This window comes from Heliconius melpomene, chromosome 12 (assembly GCF_056956725.1).
Source record: "Heliconius melpomene rosina isolate 202511_hmr_F chromosome 12, ASM5695672v1, whole genome shotgun sequence".
Taxonomy (NCBI): domain Eukaryota; kingdom Metazoa; phylum Arthropoda; class Insecta; order Lepidoptera; family Nymphalidae; genus Heliconius; species Heliconius melpomene.
The window spans coordinates 5,355,747-5,380,623 of NC_140400.1; the positions used below are offsets into that span (position 1 = coordinate 5,355,747).

At 34.7% G+C, this 24,877-nt stretch overlaps 1 protein-coding gene across 1 annotated transcript; it reads right to left on the reverse strand.

Moving 5' to 3' along the window:
* Positions 1 to 2,929: 2,929 nt before the first annotated feature.
* On the reverse strand, positions 2,930 to 15,244 carry LOC146533572 (uncharacterized). Its single transcript, XM_085194200.1, has 4 exons — positions 15,147 to 15,244; positions 14,568 to 14,722; positions 10,901 to 11,043; positions 2,930 to 3,004 (listed from the first exon to the last, which is right to left on the reverse strand). The coding sequence occupies exons 1-4, from the start codon at positions 15,236 to 15,238 to the stop codon at positions 2,930 to 2,932; spliced, it is 465 nt and encodes a 154-aa protein (XP_085050326.1). The 5' UTR covers positions 15,239 to 15,244.
* Between the last annotated feature and the right edge of the window lie 9,633 nt (positions 15,245 to 24,877).

The window sequence follows — 24,877 nt, forward strand, 5'->3', positions numbered from 1 at the left end:
GGTACCAACAAAAGAGAACACAGTGGCGCAAGGGCGTCTCCTTTGAGACTCGGACCGCGACTTGCGAACACCGTTCGTAGTGGGGGGCTTTGCTTCGATCGGTTCGACCAAAGCCTACTGGGGAGGGCTCTTGATGCCCTATTGGATTAATGAGTGCGGGCTCCTCTCGCGCCGAGGCGCGATTGGGCCACAGTAAAGCTGGGACCTCGTCTCCACCGGCGGGGACGGTGTGCGTAGCGTGTATGTGTGCGATTGTGTGTGGCCCTACCTACAAATTTAGGGTCGTTCGCTTTAGTGATGGCGTCAGCATCCTCGGTTAGGATATCCCGGGGTCGACGGCGATCCCACGGGCGACGTTTGGCGTAATTACACGAGTTTACCACCAGCGGATTCGGATGCGATTCGGCTTTAGTGAAATAACTACTAGAGAGCTTCCGACAGTGCTCTTTTACTGAGTCTAATTTGACGTCTCTATGGAGATCGGTATTACGCATGTACCACGGGGCACCGGTAGTATTACGCAAGAAACGGTTTTGGATTACTTGTAATCGGCTAAGGTCTGTCTGTGCGAACACAACACAGGCGTAGGCGAAAATGGGTCTGACGCATGCTTTATAGAGTCGGATTTTATTTCTAAGTGAGAGTTTACTTTTAGCACAAATGAGTGGATACAAACAACTTAGGACGTAGGCCGCTTTGCGGCGAATCCCGTTTGACACAATTCCACTGCTTTTATTGTCTTTTTCACCTAAATCCTACTACCCACATTTACACGAGTTCTCTAACAACGAAATATCACTATTACATTAAAATGCATAAAGCACGTAACGAAAAGTAAGAAAAAAAAAACATAAATAATGTACATTTTCTATCAACTACCCTCAATTCTTTTTAACATTAACTTCAACAAATGTGGAAATTAAACGAATTATATTCACAATACTCTAAACTCTATCTCTTTTACAATAAGTACTCAAATCGCTTACATTTAGTGCTTCATCACCAAATATTTTCCAAAAAAGATCATGCAATTTGAACTCTATTGCTTTACAAATAAGAGCCAAGCTATTTGGTAAATACCTAATGAATAAGCAAGTGCCAGTGGGAGAAGAATTAAAGGTATTAATTCAGTCGATAAATCTTGTTGCCTCTCGAGTGAAATACGAAAGAGTTTGGTAACGTACGATATTCGCACCTTAAAATATAAACAATAATCCATGGCGGAGCACTGTACATGCGGTTGGTTGTGGGTTCAATCCTAAATTGGGGAAATTATTATATTTAAACAGCGTTGTATACTGCCTCTCGGTGTAATGATTGGAAAGTTTGACAGAGAGTGGTGAATATAGTGTCATACCACTAGATTCCCTCTGGCTACCCTGAATATATGTGTGATGAATTTCACTACAACAAAATTACAAATTTATATTCTCAGCTATTATTATAATAATATTCTCAGCTTTATTCTATTATAATGTTTGTCTATGTATTATACCTAGATTCGTATGTGCATGAAGCCTGCATGGATCTAGCTTCAAGTGATAAATCGCATTCCAAACAATTGTATGGCTTGAAAGATTTAATCTTTCATCGGTGGCAAGTTACTGTGCTAAATACATACTATGTAAAAAAGGTGAAATGGTCTACTATTTAATTTTTTTAGCTTCTCACTCTGTATCCTGCGTCAAGTAGTATAGGCAGAGAGAACCTAATATTAAGATACTCCGTTCCTAATAAGACACTTCCGTTCTCCACTTTTCCGCCGATTTATCTTTATTTAAACATTACATTATATTTTAAACATTAAAAGGCGGAAGTTGTTCACAACAAATCACAGCGTCGAGTTACGCCTCTCAACACAATGACCCAAAAATTGTGGCGACGAGTGAGGAAAGGAGCGTCTTAGCACTACGTTCCGTTTGCCTTAGCTAATTAAAGCAAGTATTTTGGATAATGCCCGGGCATTATAAATAATACCTTTGTTAATCACTTCTTCCACTGCATTAACACATAAAAACACATACGGAAACACAAAGTGCATACACAAGCATACCTACCACACACAATGACCGAAACAAAGCTACATTAAATAAAACGTTAGCATACAAGAACTACTGTAATTCAAAGTAAATCACATTTTTAAAAATTCAATACACGAACAACATAAAACATGTGGGGGGATCGTTAGAACTTAATTTGTTTTCACATAAAAGGAATCTCGCGAAGGTGTAAAAGTGTTCGTGCATCCAATTATATTGAAGCGACGCTTTGTGGAATTAGCGCTTTGGAAATATAATCAGTATGGTACAGTGGAATAGTGATAATATGACTGTAGACGCGTATGTTGGGGGTTCAATTACAGCTTCAGTAATTTTTTTTTAGCAGGCAAGGCAGCAGTGTTAAGTAGCGAAACCCGCGTTTTATAATATTACCAACGCTAGGAAATGTAAATAATTATTTCCCCGGGTGGGAATAGAACCCCCAACTGGTTTTTTAAAAAATAAATATAACATAATATTTCATTATAATCGCATGACATCAAAATAACCCAATTTGACAGCTCCGGCGCGCGATAATTAATAACATTACGTAAATTCTGTCAAACACGTTCCGATTTAAATTTTACGAGTAGGTAATTTTACTTTCTACGAAAATTGCTTATGATTTCTTTTTGGTGTTCTTTTTCACGCACCTTCCGCGTTCCGTCACATTAAAAGAGCTTCATTTTCTAGTTTGATATCTTCCAAAACCGAGACATTAATTTCTCAAAATTTCAGGGGGAACGAGGAAAATCGAGATTTTCCATTTTAAGCCAAAAAGTCCAAGCAAATAAAAATGATGTCGATGACTACTTAGAAAGCAATTAAAAACGCCAAAAAATATATATAATTATTATTTCATAAAACTATATCTATAATAATGTAAATTTTCAATATGACCGTTTTCTTGAAAGACGTTTCGATCTCTTCTTAGTGTTGGTAGTGCTGGGCTTCATTGGTATGGTCTGAAAATAAAATATATAAAATAAATAAACAAAACAGCTTCACGCTGTATCCCGCCTACAGCAGGCAGAGGGGACATAGTGTTAGGACACTGCGTTCTCAAAATTCTCCGTTCCTTAATCTATATATATAAAATCGAAAGGTCACTCACTCATCACGAAATATCAGAAACTACAAGTGCTAGGAATCTCAAATTTTGCATACGAGTTATTTATATGACGTAAGTGCTCGCTAAGATGGGAATTTGCAATATTCCACTTCTAAGGGGTTGTTTTTGGGGTGGAAAGTTTGTATGAAACTTCGTTACTACAAATTCTAGGAGTCTCTAATTTTGCATGGACGTCACTTATAGGACGTAGGTACTCATGGAGACAGAAATTAATAATAACGTAGTTCACGCAGGCGAAGCCGCGGGCGGGCCGCTAGTAAATTATATTAATTAAACACTACAACGCACATAGTATCAACGACATGTTGAAGTAACTTAATTCCCACGTCCAGTATGGAGATACGATACAAGTACCCTACTCGCTATAGTGTTAGCCGCGCCATTAGCATAACCGTTTGCACTAACTGACGTCACTTAGGGGACGATGTGGCTAGATAGAACTATCTTAATTTCGTAAATAATAAATAAAAGAAGTAAAAAATATTTAGTTTAATTTTTTGTTTTTCTTTTCTAAATAAATAGGTACTTAGTTTGTTATTGAATCCAGTCGTGGGGCAGAGGGGTGGGTGACTGTAAACATAAATCGTCCGGAAATCGGCGGAACATTGGGACTCTTAATGGGAACGGAATAACTTAACACTACGACTAGGGAACCTCTCCCAGGTTCCCTCTGCCTACCCCGCTATGTACGGAACACAACGTGAAGCTAAAAAAATATATTATGTAAGTGAGTCCGACATCAATTTTTATATAGGTTTATCAAAAATCATCGAATTAAGATGAAGAAAAAATTGTTCACGACAAGATTAATACATAAGGAAGCTACTGATAAGACACTTGCTTTTCCACGCACCGCCTAATTCTAAAACATTACGTCTTAAATAACCGGACTCAACGCCGTGCTATATCTAAGGTGAAAATCAAACAGACAACTACCGTTTTTACCCTCAAATGTACCCCTTTTAAATATACATATATATATATGTACCTAGATATTATATATAACATAGATTAGGAAAGTGTTAGTGATATCAGCATAACAGTTTGGACTAAGTGACGTCACAACGACGCCGCGGCTGATTAGACCTATCTAAATTTGAATAATAATCACATCTCGTCCGAACATTTCGTTGAGATTACGATCGTTATTTCCTTTTACGATTAAGCTGAGAAAAAAGCTTGCGAAATAGCCCTTTAGAAGCTCAGACCTATAATATGATAGAATATATTATGATAGAACGTCGAAACGCGGCGTTAAGTTCCACCAATCAACACGCAACGCCTATAGAATTCGGCGGAAAGAACAAAATGATGAGCAGATTTTGATTTAGGTTTGACGATTTTACAATTATTCGTGAACTTTCAGAGGTCAAAAGGAAAGTCTCGTTTTGTCATTTTTCCGTTCCACAAGCATACATTTTTCGAGACGAGTGTGTTGAGTAACTCTATATCGTGCTTTGTCTTGTTACTATAACAAGGAAACCGCACGGGAATCGAACCTACAACTGTCATGTTGACAGTTTTCATACATTTACTGTCATGTTGTCGTGTTTACCCTTTGCCCTTTGCCGCTGTATTAAAACGGCTTTAATAAACTATATATAAACAATAAATATAAATTCTAAAAATGTAAATCTAACTAATCTGTCAATAATTGAAACCCACTAACTAACTAAACTAATTGAATCAATATTTGCAGAGAGCTACTCGTTAGCAAATATCGGTATTTCTGAAATTCACACTGGAAAATGGTAGGTAAACTATGAATTGAATAGAATTGTATTTTCATTTTCCTGCTCTTATGAAACACGGTGTGTGTCTTGTGAACACGGCGGCGTTGAGTTCCGCCACTCAACACCCAGTGTTTATGCTTTTTTTTTGTATTTGTCGCTATATATGGACCGTTTATTTTGAAAGTGGTGTAAGTCCATTTTTGAGAAAAATGAGCTATCACGTAATTCATGCTTAATTTAATGTAATTTTTTTATATATAACTAGTCCGTGTTTAATTTCTCAAAAAAAACCCATATTTTGAACAACTTAAAATCGGTCGGTAAATGAAATTGCATAATCATCGACATACTAACCTTTAATTTTCTCGAAACAAAAGAAAATGGACTTACACCACTTTCAAAATAAACGGTCCATATTATAGTAGGCTATATTATATCTCAATAACAATTTCGTTGTAACCTACACACTCAGATGTCATACATAACTCTTACCCTTATTACTATTTTACAATAGGGACGAAGTCGCAGTTAAAAGCTAATAATAAAATAAATCGTATAAGCTTTTCCCAACGTTACTTCCAACACCTTATCAGAACACAAAAGTATCTGAAAAGTATTTACACAAAATTAATATATAAACCACTCGGGAATCGAACTCGAAACCATCGTATATCAAACGGCTTTAAATCGAAATCTACCGGGAGACATCGGGTGTGAAAAATGTAGCGAATGGAAATCAAGCTGTCCCACAGCACAAAAATTCTGGGACCATCAACGTATAAAAATAGTGGAGCAGTTACATTTTAATATATTTTTAAAGAGTCATTCGGCGTAGAGTTCTGCCACTCAATATGCAATGTCTCGGAAACTGGAGAGAAAGTGATGAGTGTTTGTACGGAATATGCGAAATTCAACGTGAGGCTAAAATAAAATTATTTGCAGATTAAGATTTTAAAACAAATATACGTAAATTTTATATTACGGAGATTTCCCCAATATGGTAACACGACAAATCAGTTGAGTTCTGCCACTAAGCGCATAATATTACGATACAAAAGCGGTGCGTGGGCAACAAAGTGTCTTAACTCTAGGTTCCCTCTGCGTACCTGTAAATGTATCGAACAAGTAGTTCCTAAGATTAGCGCGCCCAACCAAACAAACGCTTCAGTTGTTGATGAATAAAAAAATAAACCTATCCACAAATTCACAATTCTTGTTCATCGCGGCTAAAAGCTCCCATCGGTCGCGTTATCACGCTCGCTTTCAATGTTCAAACCCTATTTCACGTGCATCCTAGAATTTATACTACAACGTATCAGATGGCCAAAGTTAAAATGGCGTAAACTTCTAATTTTACGTTATATCAAAATTAATATTGAAATTTGTTAATAATAAAAAGAACACATGTACATGAGTTTGTAAAACAAAAAATAAAAAAATGCATCACTTCTTTTCACACACACACAATTCTTTTTCAGACAGCAATTCAGCATCTCCCTAAACAGTTTTTTGGTTAGATGAAAACATTGTGAGATGGATGAGGAGAACCTATCCTGCGCGGCAGGGGAGACCTAATTTTAAGTCAATCCTTTCCTTACATTCCGTAAAATCTTCGTGACATACGTATTAAGTTTAAATTCAACGCCGTATCACCTCTCTAGAGATGAAAATGCAATCCACTTGTTGCGCCAATCTTGTTGTTTTTTGACTTACGTCCACCTTCTCTTTTATTCACATACAGTCTATTGATTGAGAGACAGAGAGAAATTATTAACTTCAAACAATCATAATAGGATAGGTTTCTTTTAAAGACTAACGTCGCATCAAATAATAAAATATCTTAAATTCTGAGTTATGCTTCTTTATTCCATCCAAATAGATACCAGCGTAAATAGGATATTAGAGAAAAATACTCTTTATAATGTGGTAATAGCGATAAAAATCGTGTAAACCACACTTTTGATATCTTCGTGCTATTGACTGGAAGCTCAACGTATTTTATGCTACATTTTTGTACTTATTAAAATTATACTATAGTGGATTAGTTCTACTTTCTAAAATGAATTCATAGGTAGAAAGAAAAAACGTAGGTAATTCGATTTACAGGAATATAAGTAATTTATGCTTCGATTATTTTAGGCTTCGAATGAAAATATTAAATACTAGCGGGCCGCCCTCGGCTTCGCCTACGTGAACTACGTTATTACTAATTTCTGCCTCCATGAGTACCTACGTCCTATAAGTGACGTCCATGCAAAATTTGAGACTTCTAGCATTTGTAGTAACGAAGTTTCATACAAACTTTCAACCTCAAAAACAACCCCTTAGAAGTCGAATATTGCAAATTCCCGTATTAGCACGAGCACCTACGTCCTATAAATAACTCCTATGCAAAATTTGAAATTCCTAGCACTTGTAGTTTATGAGATTTCGTGATGAGTGAGTGAGTGACCTTTCAATCCATACCTATATTATAAATTCGAAAGTAACTCTGTCTGTCTGTCTGTCTGTCTGTCTGTCTGTCTGTCTGTCTGTCTGTCCTTTACGCAATCAGGGCCAAACCGTTAATTTAAATGTGATAAAATACTCATATAGAGATACTTGAGGATCCCGGGATGAACATAGGATACTTTTTTTTTCTCATATTTGTAATATTTTTGATATATACCAATATATTAAAATAATTAATTTGACAAGCAATTTATTCCGCCATGTTAATAACAATCGTCGCTACGCGTTGCTAAGCAACGGCTTGCAAAGTTTGTTGTTTTAAGAAAACGTCACCCAAAGTGAGTTTGCTTCACGCGTACATGGCGCGCGCCGATATAGATTTGTATACATTAACAAAAATTAGATGATTTCTATAATTTGATATTCATCCTTATGAAAATAAATATAATAGTCACTTTTAGCATTTCATCTAGATTGAAATTATGGTTTACTGTATAACATTCTAATAAATAATTAAGATGTCACTGGTTCCAAATGACCTAGCCTACGAGTGGTATAGTATGACCGACGCAAACGGGCAGATGACTTTGATGGATTAGTAAATTTTTATATATTTTCGAATTACTGTTAATTTTTATTTAATTATTTGCTGCTTATAATTAATTCATCTCAGTTCTGTTGTCTATACCGATGTTATGCACTTAAAATATCGTAATTTTAATCGTTTGGGATTTTATTTAATATTGTTCGCAAAAACTAATAATTATTTAATATAGAAAAATGTTTAGGACGCGCGCACGGCAAACTTTAGGTACTTTTACTTCTTTTGTTTGTTCATTTCGGTTACTCAGATATTTTTTCTAATAATGAATCTCCACTTATTATTATTTTTTAACTTATTTTAGTTATTTAGGCTTATATTTTCGCGGGCGTAGCCGCGTCCGGGCCCACTAGTTTTATATATATAGATTTAATTTACCACGAGTGGGAATCAAACCTACAACCGGTCACGTTCACAGTTGCACGCAGCTGAGGAATAGAAGTTAACTACATCAATTATAGGAATTAAGAAAAACAGTCGGGGACTGTTTAAATTATTTTCTTTTCCCTGCTCTGGCAGACAAGGCGCGGCGTGGAGCTCCACCGCTAAATATGCAATGTCTCAAAAATTTGTAGGAAAATGGGGCACGGAGTGTCTTAACACTAGATTTCCATATTTCTAGATTCACTAGATTTCTACCCTATAACAAAAAAGACCATATAACAAAAAGTCTTAAATTTTTAAAAGCAAATCAAATAATAATCTTAGAAATTGAATCGATAAAGTAAATTTATCAAAGTTTAATTCACTCGAGTTCCATTCTATTGTATAGTAATGGAAGTATTTTTCTGGTAGTGTTTTTCTTGTAACTTCTAGTAATGTTAAGTTAGTTTTATACAACTTTGTACTAGAGCAAGCGAAAGCGGGCTTCTGATATTTATTATTGCTTTACAAACACTAACTTAAAATCAACTTTAATAAAGTTATAAATAATAAATATAATTTCTGTTTAAATTTCTTTTTTTCTGTTTAAATTTCTTTTTTCATTGAAAATTTTAGTTTTCCTATACACACAATGTAGGGGAAGAGGGAACGTATTGTTAAGACACTTCATTTTCACTCTCCGCCCAATCTTCCAAACATTCTGCATTAGCGCCTGGCCTCATTAACATTAATATTGTCTTATTTTGTTTTTACATATATATCGTTTTATAATATAATACTCCTCTATTGAATCTACAATCATTGCATATAAATAATTAAATATTTTTCCGAATTGGACTTCTATACATCCGTAAAAAAAATCTTCAAATCCTTTTCTGTCTTAGCTTTGCAAGCATTACCTTTTTTATGCTTTACACTGTACCCCGCACATAGCAGGGTAGGCAGAAGAAATCTGAGAACCTGAGTTATAAGACACTCCGATCCCATTAAAACATCCATCCCCACTTTCTGTCGAATCTTGGAGGCATTGCCTGTTCAGTGGCCGAACTGAATGCCGCGATGCACCTCGTTACCGGAACCAGAATCAGAACCAGAACCAAGAAAATGAAAATAATAAATATTTCATTTCAAATGAGGATCGAACCCACCACCAGCCGCGATTCTATTATTTAAACTATATATATTTGAAATTGAACTTTCAATATAGTCCAAATAATAGATACCCTCAAAAACTATACGCCACTCGACACACATGCACTACGAGCACACCGGCGTAGCTCGTAGGTGCGCTCCACATCGATTGGTATTACAAAACAGATTCAAGTGTTGACGAGAACACGAATGAAATTAATGCATACTATTTCTATGCAAAATAAACTATTTACATATGTATGTACGTATTCGTATATGTTACCGGTCGGATGTGGTTTTAGGACAAATTTTATAGTAGGCAAAAATAAAGCCCTAAAAATTTTTATGTGTATTTCGCTAAAAAATAGTAGTATAATAGTAGTTTATCTAAAATAGATTTTCGAGATATATAATATACAGTTAATTAAGTTAAGTTAGTACATAAGCCACATCAAGATCTTCATTTTTAATTGAAATCAAATGTTTTCATCTTAGGGACCAATCCTAGTCCTAGTCTCATCAAAATCGATATAGCATTTTTTGAGATATGAGATAACATCCTATCCGCAGAGGCACAAAGTGTGACTGCAAACGCGACTAGTTGTTCTTACTGTTGTTGTTGTCATGGGTTTGATCTCCACTTAAATTAAAAAAATAATATTTATTTAAATATATATTGCCATTTCTTCGATCTGTGCCGAGGCAAAGCGCGGCGTTGAATTCCGCCATTCAACACGCAATGCCTCCAGGACTCCTCCCTCTGCCTACTCTGCTATGTGCGGGATACAGCTTGAAGCTGACTTTTTTTTACTAAGTAGGTAATCACTGGATATTGAAGTCGGTTTTACTTTTTTTAACCTAACCATCAAAATTATTGTATTCTCTTATACAAAACTAATTTTGTCTAAAATCAGACTTGACCTATAACATACATATAAACGTAAATGGAAAGTCTGTTTGCAACCGCAACTCTCCGAAAGGTCATCATTGATTGAGTTAAAATTTCGATACAAATATGTATGTAAGTGAAGAACAAAAATATGTCGAGATTTTATGTTGTTCGTTTTGCTGTAGAGTGCACTTAATGTATTTAAATATATAATTTATAAGTTTGCTAACTAATACATAAATAATTTCTTTTTTTAGTAAACGTATTAAAATATAAATAATAATACTAAACAGAATGAACGAATCCCAATTTTCATCACACTAACCGAGCACCTTGCCTTATCTAAATGTGGCACGTCATGGCTCGTGGCGCAGCGGTATAGCGCTTGGCAACTGTTCTGGCTCAGATTCCCGAACGATTTTACATTTCCTCCCCCGACTTCCCGTGACAAAGAACAGACGGAAAGTGACGATCGAATTTACCGAACACTAGGTTCCCTCTGCCTATCTGGTACAACGTGAACAAATAAGTCAAACTCACACTGCCATGTTTTCTCACGATAATGGCTACTCCGCCTCCTCTACCGGGCTTCGCCCCCGCAGGCCGTGGCACACGACCCACGAAGCAACGGTCTTGCGAACGAAAAGTGTGGGTCGGTTCGCTGTCTTCATCATCTTCAGACGCTGGATAGCAGACCGAGAATCGTAATTATATTTTTTATAAACTAATAATGTTATTAAATATTAAATAAAAAATATATAAAAGAATAAAATTCAAATTCGATTAAAAAACTAAAAACATACTTTACTTCGTTGTCATAATTACATATACATACATAAGCTAACGTCAATAATTTTTGAATTGTTATTTTATTTAGTTTTTTCTACGAAATTATGGGATCGTTTAAAAGCGTAATAAAATAATTAACGGTCGAATTGAGGAATTATTAGCAACAATGTTGAAATATAGATCAATTTCAATTTTATCGATATATCTATTGAACTGAAATGTAACTAAAAAATTCATTCATTTCCAATTGTTAGGCACATATAACGTCCATTAAGCTTTAAGCACAAAAGCAATAGAGGTCCCTTTATATTTCCAATTCTGATAAACTGTTGCACAAGAACAGGACAAGGCTAACTTAATTACAGTACAAACGATGTGTCATGGCTGCCTTGAAGTCAACGCCTTTCTGCACGTTTGCGTATGGCTCACGCGACAAGAAAATAATTAAAAGTAAGAAAATTACCTAAAATCAAATCTGTGCCGCCACTCGAAGACCATACTGTAATAGCTACGATGGCCTAATTGGATTGTCTCTAAGATTAAATGTCAGTTGCTTAATATCCAACTATTCCGGACTAAATTTAGAATGTCTTTGTCAAATAAATATTGGAAAATAAAATTTAAGAAAAAGAATATAAAAAAATAAATTAATAAATTGGCGTCTTTACTCTGTTGACTGACGCGGCGAATGTGGATTCCATTCCCACTCATTTCCTGAAGACAACACATAGCATTGGTATCCGCCACTTAACAAGCAATGTCTGGATTCTCACAAGGAAGGGAAGTGTTATAACACTAAGTTCCCTTTGTCTGCCCTAGTGTATACGAGATAAAGTAGTCTATAGAAGATAGATAGCGTTTTTTGTCACTGCTTTGTGGGCTATGGCACATTTAGAAGGGTATAGAAAGAACCAAGTATTAAAACAATCCGTTACCCGTTTCCCGCCCAAATTAAAGACATTGGGTGTACAGTGATAAAACTCTACGCGGCACTCTGTCTAACCACAGCATAATTGCATTTAATAATAATTATTGCCTTTAATTTTCGATATTCAACCACTACGGATACAAATATGAAATAAGTTTATCAATCAATTTCCGAAACAAATTGTTAGTTTAGTTGAATTTCAAAACAATTATTGGAAAGTTATATTAAATTAACTTTAATTTAACGTTCACGTTCGCATATTTATTAACCGTGTCAAATTAGACGGCGGTAATTGAAGCTGTCGTGGCGTAGTTGGGATGTGACTGAACACTATATATTTTTTTTTCAGCTTCTCGTTGTATCCAGCATATACTTAGTAGGATAAACAGAGGGAACTCAGTGTTAAGACACTCCGTTATTCACTTTTCGCTCAATTTTCTAGACATTGCGCGTAAAGTGGCAAAACTCAACGCCGCGTTTTATTTTATTATCAAAGCAAGAGAATAAAAAAAAATCCCTGACTCATTAAAAATTTTAATTAACGATTTAAGTTCATATAGCCTTACAGCCCGCAAATATAACAATTTAGCATCATAAATGTAAGCCAATTACGTCAATCTATCTGTCGTTTTTAACAAATCGCAGAGACATTTAAAAGAAGATGAGAAGTAGAGGAGAAGAAATATATTTGAAGTTTCTCTACTTCATTTAAATTATCCTTATATTTCCAGTGTTTTTCCAGGTTTACGCTTTATTTATATATCAAAAGAGTTCTCTGATGATTATCCCAATTTAACTCATTCTCTAAACTCAATTCTCTTTAAACTTCTATAGAAGGTGACCTGATGGTACTTTTACAATCTGGCGCTGGCCCATTGCGTCACTACAGCCTCAGGATTTTTTCAGTTATCAATTTTCATTATCAATTGAGTTTTTTGTACATTTATAGTATTAAAGTGATATAAAGAAATTGTTTCGCAATATATCAAGCATATAACAAAATAGATAGAGGTATTTAGTGTTAAGACATTACTTTCTCAAACTTCCCCCTAATTTTCACACTTTGAATAAATATCAATAATATAAAGATGTACTGAAAAGGGTCCATTAAATTTCGTATAGGTACACATGATTAATGTAATTATAAAACTTTCATTAGGCAATTAACGAAGTTACAGCGACAACAATTTAACTTTTCACATATCTCAAGTAAATCTCATTTTCAGGAATAAGATATCAAGAGATAATCATCTACGCAGCATCACTTGTATTAGTTTATATATGGACCGTATTTTGGGTACTATACTTACAGAAAAATTAAAAGTCATGGCGAAGAGGTTGTGGGTTGGATTCCCATTTGAGGGAACGAATTATTTTCTTTTCCTCGTTCTGGGAACACGATAAAGTGAGGCGTTGAGTTCCACCACTTAACACGCTGTGTTAAGTGGTGGAACTCAACAATTAGGCAGTATATGAGGAACGGAGTAGCCTAACACTAGGTTCCTATCCTGCTATATTCGGGATACTACGTGAAGCAGAAAAAAATGAAATTATATTATCGTTTTCATTGCATTCTTATAGTTCATACTTGTGTTGGTAGAGGATAGAAACATAAAAATATAAAATAAAAATGTCTATCTGCATATATGTCTATGTATGACAAAATGATGCGGCACACAACCCTTGCACCCCAATTTCCAAGGTTTAATATTATATCGACGTTGAAAATTGGCGTCTCGTGTAATTACTTTGGTAAAGTAATTTGCTCGGTGGAATATTTTAGGCAGACCAGTCTAGAGACTAAGTACACTATTTTTTTAATATATTTTCTAAATATTCTCAATTACTTATGGAGGTTTGTCCCAATATAATATAGTACTAACGGCCCCCGAGCGGCTTCGCCCGTTTCAATTATATGAATTAAATATTATATACAAATTCAAAATATTCTTTATTAAAATTCTTTAATAAGCACTATTGAATTGTCGAATGAACATAAATCTACCTCCGGCTTGGAAGGCAATTCTACTCAGAAGAGCCGGCAAGAAACTCAACAATTGCACTTTTCAATATAAGGATTAAAATTTCATTTTTAATACAATAATACTATGGTAGCTACCCTGCATGAAATTCAAAAGATCTAATTCCATACATCTTTCACATTTATATGTTTTTGGATAGAGTAATAAACTTTCCTAATAACGTTCTTTTTACAGTTACTTTACAAAAACAATCAGCTTCACACTGCCACTGATCTTACAGGGTAATTTAGTGTTAAGACACTCCGTCCTCCACTTTCTGCCGAATTCTGGAGGCATTGCGTATTGAGTGATGGAACTCAACGTCAACTTTTACTTAATGAAAATATTAAATATTTAATTTCCTCCTTTGGGAATCGAATTCACAACCTGTAACGTTGAATCACACGCTATTGCAGTGGTATCCTCAGATATATATACTAGCATTAAATAAATATAAAAATATCCTTACATTCTGGTTCCCTATGTTTCAATATGCCTCTCAACTTTTGTATCGACATACGCTGGCTGGAGTGGCTACTTCTATAGTCGAACTCGTCCGGCTCCGACTTACTGTGCACTTTGCATTTCTTCTTCTTTACATTGCCTTTGCCGTATTTAAGTATACTAAAATAATATATTATTATATAATCTAAAACGTGGAGTTTTTGCAAGGAATATTGTTTTTTCAGCATTACGCTGTACCCCCACAGCCAGGTAGGCAAAGGAACCTAGTGTTTAGAATCTATGCCCATCAAATACTTCCGTTTCCCACAAATCCGAACGGCGGAACTCCACACCGAGCCTATTAAATCTTCTTTTCTTCTATGACCTCTTTTTAAATATTTAGGTGTATTTATAATTCATTATAAAAAAAAGTTTAAATTCATCATTAAGGAGCCGTCGTGGTGGGCCAAATTTCCCCCACTCGTCGTAAAATGTCTCAATACTATCTATCTGCCGTGCTATAATATGTAGGTCATTGTACCCGAAAGCTAAAAAATATATTTTATTATTAGTTAATAAAATATTGTATAATTATTATACTAACGACAATCTCTTCTTCTTTTTAACGCTTTCAACAGAACTGGACGTATCATCAGCTTCATCGGAGTCGGTATATAAATATGACAATTTACCCATTTTATTAAAGCGAAACAATTTGAAATATATATTATATTAAATTTTTAAATAAGTCACATATTTTCTTAATTAACGAGGATTTTAATATAGTTTTAGTTTTTAATTTTACACATTTTTTTTTAGTGTAATAATTTTACAAAACAATCATTTTGATAATTCAGTCAATGTCAGCTGTCATTAATATGAAAAAAAAAGAACATACTTATGTCAGTTATATTCTTTCTGTGTTCTGCATTCCATGAATTACGAAAATTAAAAAAAGCTAAATCGCGCTTACTTAGGGGTAGCTAGTGTTGTTATGTAATTTTTTGTAATATTTTTTATTTTGTAATATTTTTTAAAAATTCTAAGCCCCCTTGCTTTTTTCAATGTAATGAGTTTTTTATTTAAGGAAGCATTATTTTTGTTTTCAATATTTTTACTAATTTTTGTAGGTTAATTTTTTCAATATTTTTAAGTTGGAGAACGGCATCAGGGCGTAAACCCTCTGCCTGCCCTAGAGCAGGTATGGGGGGTGGGATGCGGGAGGAGGGAAAAATGAGCATATGCCACCTGGGTGGTCAGCTCAGCCAGATGAAATCTCACCTGGGTGATGTGACCACCCAGGGGAAACCGAGGACGGTTCCCCAAGAGAGGCTTAGGCCTAGGACTAGTCAGAATACAGTGTTGGCATAGCAAGTTACTACTATCGCAGACACTTATTATTATCGGCAAATATAAAAAGTTAACATAATTAAACGAAAAATAAATAAATTTTCTTAAAGATTGACATTTAAAACGTAACATCAAATATTTCATTATGTACCAACGTTATAAGATCAACGTAAAATCAAATTTACAATGTGATACAGGAAGACATATTTATTTCCAAGCACACGTCGTCGGGTTAAATCGAATTTGTTAACGTTTGTTGAAGACGTTATACGTACGCTTTTATAAGGAAAATATTTGATACTTACTCTATATGTTCTATCTGAGAGGTATTGTAGTTTTGTTTTTCAGTGGGATAAGCAGAGAGAAAACAGTGTCATAACACTCCGTTTACGTTATTGTACTGTCTTGTTATAGTTCCTGATTTATTACCTTAGGTCTAGTCAGGAAACATGCAATGTCTTTAAAATTATCTCAATAACAGCCTATTATGCTTATATAATATTAATTGCAATTATCTTATTATACTAGGCAGAGCTGAGTTAAAATTAAGCTATTTGCATAATTATTATATGCCCACAAGCATGTTAGGTTTCTATGTACCTAATGATATAGGTAATACAGATTTAATTGAATATGCTATAACAGAGCAATACAACTATTTAAAATATTATTAAATATTCTTTATTCTTTTAACTTTCTACAGTTAACTTTCATCACGTAGTAAGTAACAGAATAAAAAAAGTTTTTGAAACAATTTTATAATGAATGCAGCCTAATCAAAAGAATCAGCGTTTCCCTCCAAATACAAATTCGAAATTCGAATACGAAGATTCCGAATTCAAATCAGACGCAGTCAACTGACTTTCACACCAACTTAAGAATTTTTATTACGCATTTTTCGCACAGATTCACATTGGCAGGAGAAATTTATTGTTAAAGATCTTATAGGTTGATTGACGGAACCCAACACCGCACTTAGTATAATTACACCTGGGAAATTATAATATTTGTTGAATATAAATATTTGAAGTCAGTATTGGCGCATGCGCGTGACGTGCGACTGTAAACGTGACAGGTTGTGGGTCCATGCCCACTCGAGAAAATAAAATATTTAATATTTTGATTTCCTGCCTCTGATATTTTTTTATTTTTTCTGTATTCTGCTTTTGCAACTCTTCTTTTGGAATATATTCTTGATAATCTATGTTTTAAAATATCTTGAATCAATATAGCAAAATAAATAAATAAATTAGTGAACAATATCTGTTATATAGCAAATAGCAATATAATATCTATGTAAAATGAGTACATAGTTTTCTTACAAGATTCCAAAATATAAGGTAGTATTTGTATAATAACGATGAAATCTACAATAAAATTTTATTTTATCATAAGTTAAAATATAATTTTAAAAATTATGGATATACATATAAATAAAAAAAAATGTATATACACAAAAAAATTTCAAGCGCTACTGTAATAGCAGTCGTAAATGGCCGCAATTCATTTCGCCGGTGCGTTAATACATTTTGTTGGAATTGAATTATTTTTTTCCATCTGTAGACGTGTGAGGTAAATACCAAGTTATATTTATAATTTAGGAGGGATGTTTTTACGTCGTTGGTATTTTTTATCCTTTTTTTTCGATATTTTCCGTATTTTACCTAGGGCAGCTTCCTTAATTTTTAAGATTCAATTAAAATATATAGAACTAAAATAAGATCTTTTACCTTAGATTTTCGGGATCATTTCGCAGACAGTCTACCCACCACGGCCTACTACAAGATATTTGAAAAGCCACGTGTCCAAAAATGTTTCTTAATATATGTGATGAAATATAATTGATGCTGACTGACACACGAAATACAGCCGAAGCCGCGCGGCGTAGAACCCTGAAATTTGGTATACGTAGGTTCTTGTTTCTGTAGTAGGTATCGTATTTCTTTTTAGCTATAAACCTGTTTTCAGCGTCACGCTTTACAGCGTCGGCTTACCCTGCACACAGCAGGGTAAGCCGAGGGAACCTAGTGTTAGGGTACTCCGATCCCTATTTTGGGAATTTCCACACATTCTTGCCCGTTCGCCGCGACTGGCCTCTCAAAGTAACGACTAGTTCTCATAATATAAGAATCGTCATATCCATTGACCTTAATTGACAACGTTACAATATTAACTTTAAAATAAACATAAATAATAAATCAGCTTCACGCTGTATCCCGCACACAGGGTAGGGAGAGGGAACTTAGTGTTAAGACACTCCATTCCCCACTTTCTAACGAATTCTGGAGGCATTGCGTGTTGAGTGGCAGAGCTTAACGCCGTGCTTTTGCCTCGACACTAAAGCGAAGAAATGCAAATATAAACGTAAGTAATGTATAAACATATGAACAAATCATATAATTAATGACAACGATTAAGCTGTAATATTTATACAAATAGCACTTCAAAACAAGTTATATCTAAATTCTCATAACAAAGTCTGTCTAGATTAAGTTTTACCGACTCCACCTAGTTCACCTCGAGGTCTAGAAATTATTTACGATCAACTCCAGTTGATGTAATTAGTCACTCGCATGGGACAAATAAAGTTTGATGGTATAGCTTATACTTAGCTGGTACTTGCTGGGATGATAATATGTTTTGACACTGGATGATATAATATATTTTTATATCTTCATAGCTTGCCCAGGACTCGAACCCACGTCTCTTGGATACAGCCCAAACGCTCTAGCCAATAAAAACGTACTATCTTATTGAGCTTTATTGAAATATTTATAAGCTTGTTAATTATTGTATTATTATTCTGTTATGAATAAGGGGAGAGACGCGTAGAGTTGAATACACCGACGTAGAGCTGTATTGTCTATTATCTGTAGTATATAACTCTTGAAATATTATTTTTATATTATCAGTGATTGCAATATGTTTTTAAATTATAGAAATATGTACATAAAATATTTACAATTTTTTAAATTATTTTTTAATCCAAAGTAAACTAAAGTAAATTGAATAGGAAATTCAAATAATACACCATAATTTTGTTTAATTTTCATAATATTATTATTATACAAAATATCTACTTTTAGTGGACGATCAGATTAAATTTGATGCTCAAACAAAGCGGCAGTTCATGAAGTTTCACCGAGCAAATAATGAAAGGGTCGGCTTAACTCACGTCTTAGTTATTACGCCAGTGTTCTAGGACAATTATTAAGTTAAATAACATTTTAAAATGTCGTTTACCTTTAAAAATGTGTGCAACGAGAAACTAAAAAAAGGAATATATTCAGAAAGTAGAGTCCAAACTATAATGTACTCGTATTCATGAGGGAGATCCATCCACGTCCCCTAGGCTGTAACCACAGTATCTAGATTCAATTCAGGTGAGCACAGACTAATGTGATTATAGATAGTTTTTGTGCTACTTAAAATGGATTATATTTAGACGAGATGGTTGTAGATTCAATCTCCACTCCAGGCAATTTTTATTATTGAAAAATTTTTTGATTCAGATAATCGAATCTAGGCCGTGTGTGGGCAACGAAGTGTCCTAACACTAGACTTACTTTTGTCTACCCTGCTTTGCCTGAAAAAGCAATGTTCCTTTTTTATTTTGCTGTGTCCTCGTGCTTTTTACGTGACCTTCCTCCAGTATCTTTGATACTTTGTTTTCGAAGGTCAATCGAGGTCTTCCCCTCTCTTTACACTTCTCACTTTTCTATCATAGATCAATGATTCTACTTGTCCATGAAATATATAAAATTAAAAACTACACCATACATCATTTAATAGATAAATTCTACCCCCCACTTACTCTACACGGTAACACTGGCACAGTTAGCTGAGCAACACATCTGCATCAGTTGTACATAGATCACGGACGAACAGCTACTGCTGGTACTGCTGTTACCTGAAAAACATTTTAGTATCGAACTTTGTTTTTGTATTATGTATTGAAGCATGAAGTTTTGATGTACGCTTTGAAAGTTTAATTGTATCTACTTCTACATATATGATATAAGTAAAATAGTTCTTTAGTTACTCGCGTGGATAAATGGAAATAACTAAGGGTTGTGACACAAGACACATTCTACTTTTCAATACAGGTATAATGCATTACATCCAAATAATCATTTAAATTAATATAACTGGACCAAATGTATTAACCCAATTAGTACAATCAATTTCTACATTCACCCTTGCATAAATTCCAAGGAATCTTAAAACTTTCATAGACGTTAGGAACAATATTGTAATAAATGAAGGTCCACTGAGGTCCCCCATGACTCACCACACACTCTTGCTTCTTAATTTTATTGCCCCATTCTTTCACACTCATTCTCTAGAAATCCCAAACCACCAGAGCACGTTCTTATTTATTCTCACCAAACATCCTCGCTATGTCAAACACAAAAATCTTTACAGAATAAAAAGCGCGGGAAAACGAGTCGACATTTTTTTTTATCTGGCACTACTCGAAGAGTGTATGTTTCACAATGTCAAAAATGACAAAAATATTGAAGTTAAAATATTAACATACAAAAATATATTATAGTACATTTATTATATAATACAAGACAATGGTTTCAACCCGTTATTTTATTATTCATCAAGGACTGTATGGATCAAATGAAATTACATTACATTCCAACCCTCCCAAGGTAAATGTTTGCGTCCGACTCCGACCTGCCACTCAATTCGAACGTTCATAATAACCGTCTAATATACCATTCTGTGCTGTTCCTCGTATTTTCGCTGTCAATTTTAGTAAAAATCTCAGAGTTTACTCTTCAAAATCTGTAAAAATCTCAGATTTTAACCAAAAAAATGTTTTTAGAAATGTATGTATCTTCAGTTACTGTACATTTTTGGTACTACAGTAAAACATACACTTCAATTTCAATGATAAAAAAATATATTTTTATATGTAGTGACCGTCGTGGCACAACCTTTGGCTGTAAACGCAATGGTTGTGAGTACGATTCCGACTAGAAGAATATTTCATTTTTCTCGCTCTGGAAGCAAGGCAACAATGCATGGCGTCAACTTAGGGCATGGAACACATATTCTCTCAACAATTGGATAGAAGTGGCGAACGAAATATCTTAAAATTAGGTTCTCTATGCGTAACCTACTGTATGCTGGATACGGTGTCAAACTAAAAAAAGTTTTATATATTTTTGATAATATTTATGTAAAGCAGTCACAGTTTATTACTTAATTTTAATTAACTGCAATTTTTTATAAATGTAATATTATTATAAGTATACATTCTAAAAAAAATTTTGCTTTCACGAAAGTATTCTTAAAGTTTTTCCAAGGTGTGTTGAGTCAAAACAGTTAAGTACATTCCAACTTTGCCACGATGACAATGTATGAAAGACTGTTAATCAAATAAAATAACTGAAGGTATTTTTTATTTTTTTATTACTCCATCAAATCCCCAAATCTGAAAAATAAAAGAATCAGAAAAATCCAATAAATCTCTCAAAAAAGAATCATTTTAACACTTAATACAGAGGTAACGAGTATATAAATTGGTGTAGCCGCGGGAAAGGGGGGGCGCGACCGCAATACGTCTGCCCCAGACCCTCAGAGGTCACAAATCACGTTCCGTACGTGATACTTGAAAACGTTGAATTTGTACCCATTTGCACCTGAAACATTTGAAAGCTATATTAAATTAATAGGTTGATATATTATATATTAAAATATACTAAAGTAAGCAAAACTTGAATAATAAATGTCATTTAGTAGGATATATAGATGATTTTAGGGGATCGGTATATAGATAGGTGGGCAGAAAGAACTTGGTATTAAAACACTCCGTTCTCCGTTCGTTCTCCGTCGAGACAATGCGTGTTCCATGGCCGAACTCAATGCCATGCTTAAATAAAAATATACAATTTTACCTTCCAGTAGGAGTCGAACCCAGGACCATCGTATTTTGCACTGAACAAAGTGATATTAAAATTTGAAATATAACAAGTACCTATTTGAAACATCTAGAATGCAAGTACCTACTTATATTTTATAGTCAAACCATACTTCATCTAAGATAACGGCAATACGATATTGGAATCGTTCATTTTATTCCGTTTTCTAAAATATTTCCTATAAAACCGTCCTAATAAATATACAGTACGGTCGACGTAGTTCACTCGGAAAGAAAATAATAAAAAAGCCAAAATAATAAAAAAAACTAATACCAAATTTGCGCCATCTACAGCTAACTTCAAGTTGACCACGATTCGTTGCCCGTACTATATTAACATGACATACACTCGTATATCTTTCCCCCTATCTCTTATCTGCAAGAGATCATTTATGGGACCTCGTGGATCTAAGTGCCCTTCTGAGTGACTTTTATACGGGCACTCAGGTACTCGGGTACTGCCGTTTAACTAAGCTTTTATCTATAGTTTCTGTTTCTTTCTTTCTTTTTTCTTTTGAGAGAACCTATGTTATAGAGAGCGTGCGACTACTGTGCGTTCGATTTCCAATGAAATATTTCATATTTCCGCGGAGTTCTGCCAATCACACAATGCCACCAGAATTCGGCAGAAACTTAGGGATTGTCTTAATAGTAGCGGAGTGTCTCAACACTAGTGCCCCTTGGTTCACTCTGCCTGACTAATAAATAGATGTCCTCGTGTCTCCATTTTCCACCGAATTCTGGAAGCTGGGGCTCATCAGCAAATCGAGAGTACTTCACGCCAATTTTTTGGGCCCTATCTGTATTGGGCCCAGGTTTGGTTCAAGTAGTTGCTTAGTAAGTGTCGAAAGTTAACGCTGCACCTCCCTGTTTTATATAATTATTTTTTTTAATAAAGACTAAATCTAAATAGTTACCTTTAGCCACATATACCAATACTCCATAGATATGATACACAAAGATCAAGTCGGCTTATTTCCACTTGACTACTGAACATGTAGGTAATCGTCTTTTATTACGTTTGACATCCAAAGTCTCTATTGACAGCGCGCGAAAATATCAAAAGATATATACATAGGTAAGATTTTTGACGTTCTTGATATAGGAAAAAGTTGAAAGCCATTCGAAGAAGAAATATAATTTAGTTCTATTTCCGGTCGTATTAGATTTTGGCTATGGATTCCAAAATTAGTAAAAGTAGAGAATAGCAAGTGAGCAAGCCGTTTTAGCGCTAAGGCGCAAACAAGAGTCTTTAAACGTGTCAGTTGTGGCTTCGATTTCCACATGGGGAAATGAAATATTTAATATTTTTATATCCTCGCACTGGCAATGAGTTAAGTTTAGCCATTCCATATGCATCACCTCAAAAATTTGCCGAAAATTGAGGAAAGCAACGGGTTCCCTCTGCATGCGGATTGCGCCGCGTTGAAGAGGACCTCAACGTCGAAATTTATCTTATAAAGGTAAAACGTAAAATACTTTGTTTCCCAACGAAAAACAATAAAAACGAGTAATTCCACCAAAAATGACTAGTATATATTATAATAACATAATGATCCACACAACACATGGCCGACACAAAGGACTATAAACACCAATTGTTATCTGAGGACGTATTAAAACATTGTATGGGACGTGCTCCGACGGCCAGGCCTAAGCAAACACTAAGCAGTTACCAATTTGCGACAAAATTATACATTTAATATGTTTTTTTAGGGAATATATAAATTTTAATGTCTAATTTTAATGACTATATATTCATTTGCATTTCATTTACCTACTTAAAATCATTACAATATTTCCAATAAATACTTACTTGAAACATTATTTTATACAAGCTATTTCTTTATCTATTTTCTCTACTTTCCTTTATAGACACCGAGTTGGGCAGCGTAACTTAACGCCGCGTTTTGCTTAATCAGGTTAAAGAATCGATATTATTTTTCTTTATAAAAGTCCCCCGACTAGGCATCGAACTCACCACCACCAATCAGAATTCTGTCAATATGCAACTATGCTACAATGGCGATAAAATAATAAAGGGTAGTTGCAAGTTTGTCATTTACGTAAGTGGTACAGGTAGTGGGTAGGCGTGTACATCAAGTGGGTAGGCGTGAATAAAGTGAACAGCTGATTTTTAGTGCTCTTTATTTATTTATAGTTTTTATATATTTACAAGTATTTTTTAAGTCTTATATGTGCTTGTAATACCAATTAACCTACCGCTAGTGATATCCTTATTAATATACACGGAACGACACTCTTAGTTTTTCACTATAACTACGTGTACACCATGGATGCTCTAAAAGAGTCCATTACGGCTATGGCAGAGATGTTCAATGTGAGAATGAACGAGTTTCAGCAGGACCTAAGAAAAACAGCATCACCGGCAACAGTATCAACTTTAGCTGCAGATTTCACTTCCTTCAAGGCTTTTATTCACACTGCACTGAGTTCTTTGCAAAAACAGGTGGAACTTCTCAATCGGGACATCGATCGCATGGAGATGTCCAGAAGGCGAAAAACACTTTTAATCCATGGTTTAGCCGAGAATAAATCAGAAGATGTTGGCACTTTGGTTGTAAATTTCGTGGCAAATAATCTCGATATGGCTAATTTCTCCACTTCAAATATTAGAACAGCGTATCGGTTGGGCCGCTCGCACGATGATAAGCCTCGACCCGTCGTGGTAAAATTCTCGGATGCCCAGGTACGGCGCAGCATTTGGTTTGCTAAAACTAAGCTTAAGGGGTCAGGCATCACTATATCGGAATTTCTCACGAAAACTCGCCACGAAGTGTTTATGCTTGCTCGACGACGTTATGGTGTGGGGAAGTGCTGGAGTGGTGATGGGATCATTAACGTCATAGCACCGAATGGTTCGCGTTTTCGAGTGGAGTGCATGGCCGATCTCCAGATTATACCCGTTGCTCCAGAAAAGTCTCCGCCGGCGGTGCAGGAGAGTGTGGCTTCAAAGAACACTGTCAATAAAGTTGTAGTGCAACGGTGTAAGCGAGTAGTTAAAAAATATTAATTAACCACTTAAATAC

What these genes read in the sequence shown, in the direction of transcription:
- LOC146533572 (XM_085194200.1), bottom strand. Translation starts at nt 15,238, where the DNA reads ATGGGTAAATTGTCATATTTATATACCGACTCCGATGAAGCTGATGAT. An exon ending in AAAAAGAAGAAGAGATTGTC is followed by an intron (nt 14,723 to 15,146) that starts GTTAGTATAATA and finishes ATATTATTTTAG; the next exon opens with TATACTTAAATACGGCAAAG. An exon ending in TCGTGAGAAAACATGGCAGT is followed by an intron (nt 3,005 to 10,900) that starts GTGAGTTTGACT and finishes TTTTATTTTCAG; the next exon opens with ACCATACCAATGAAGCCCAG.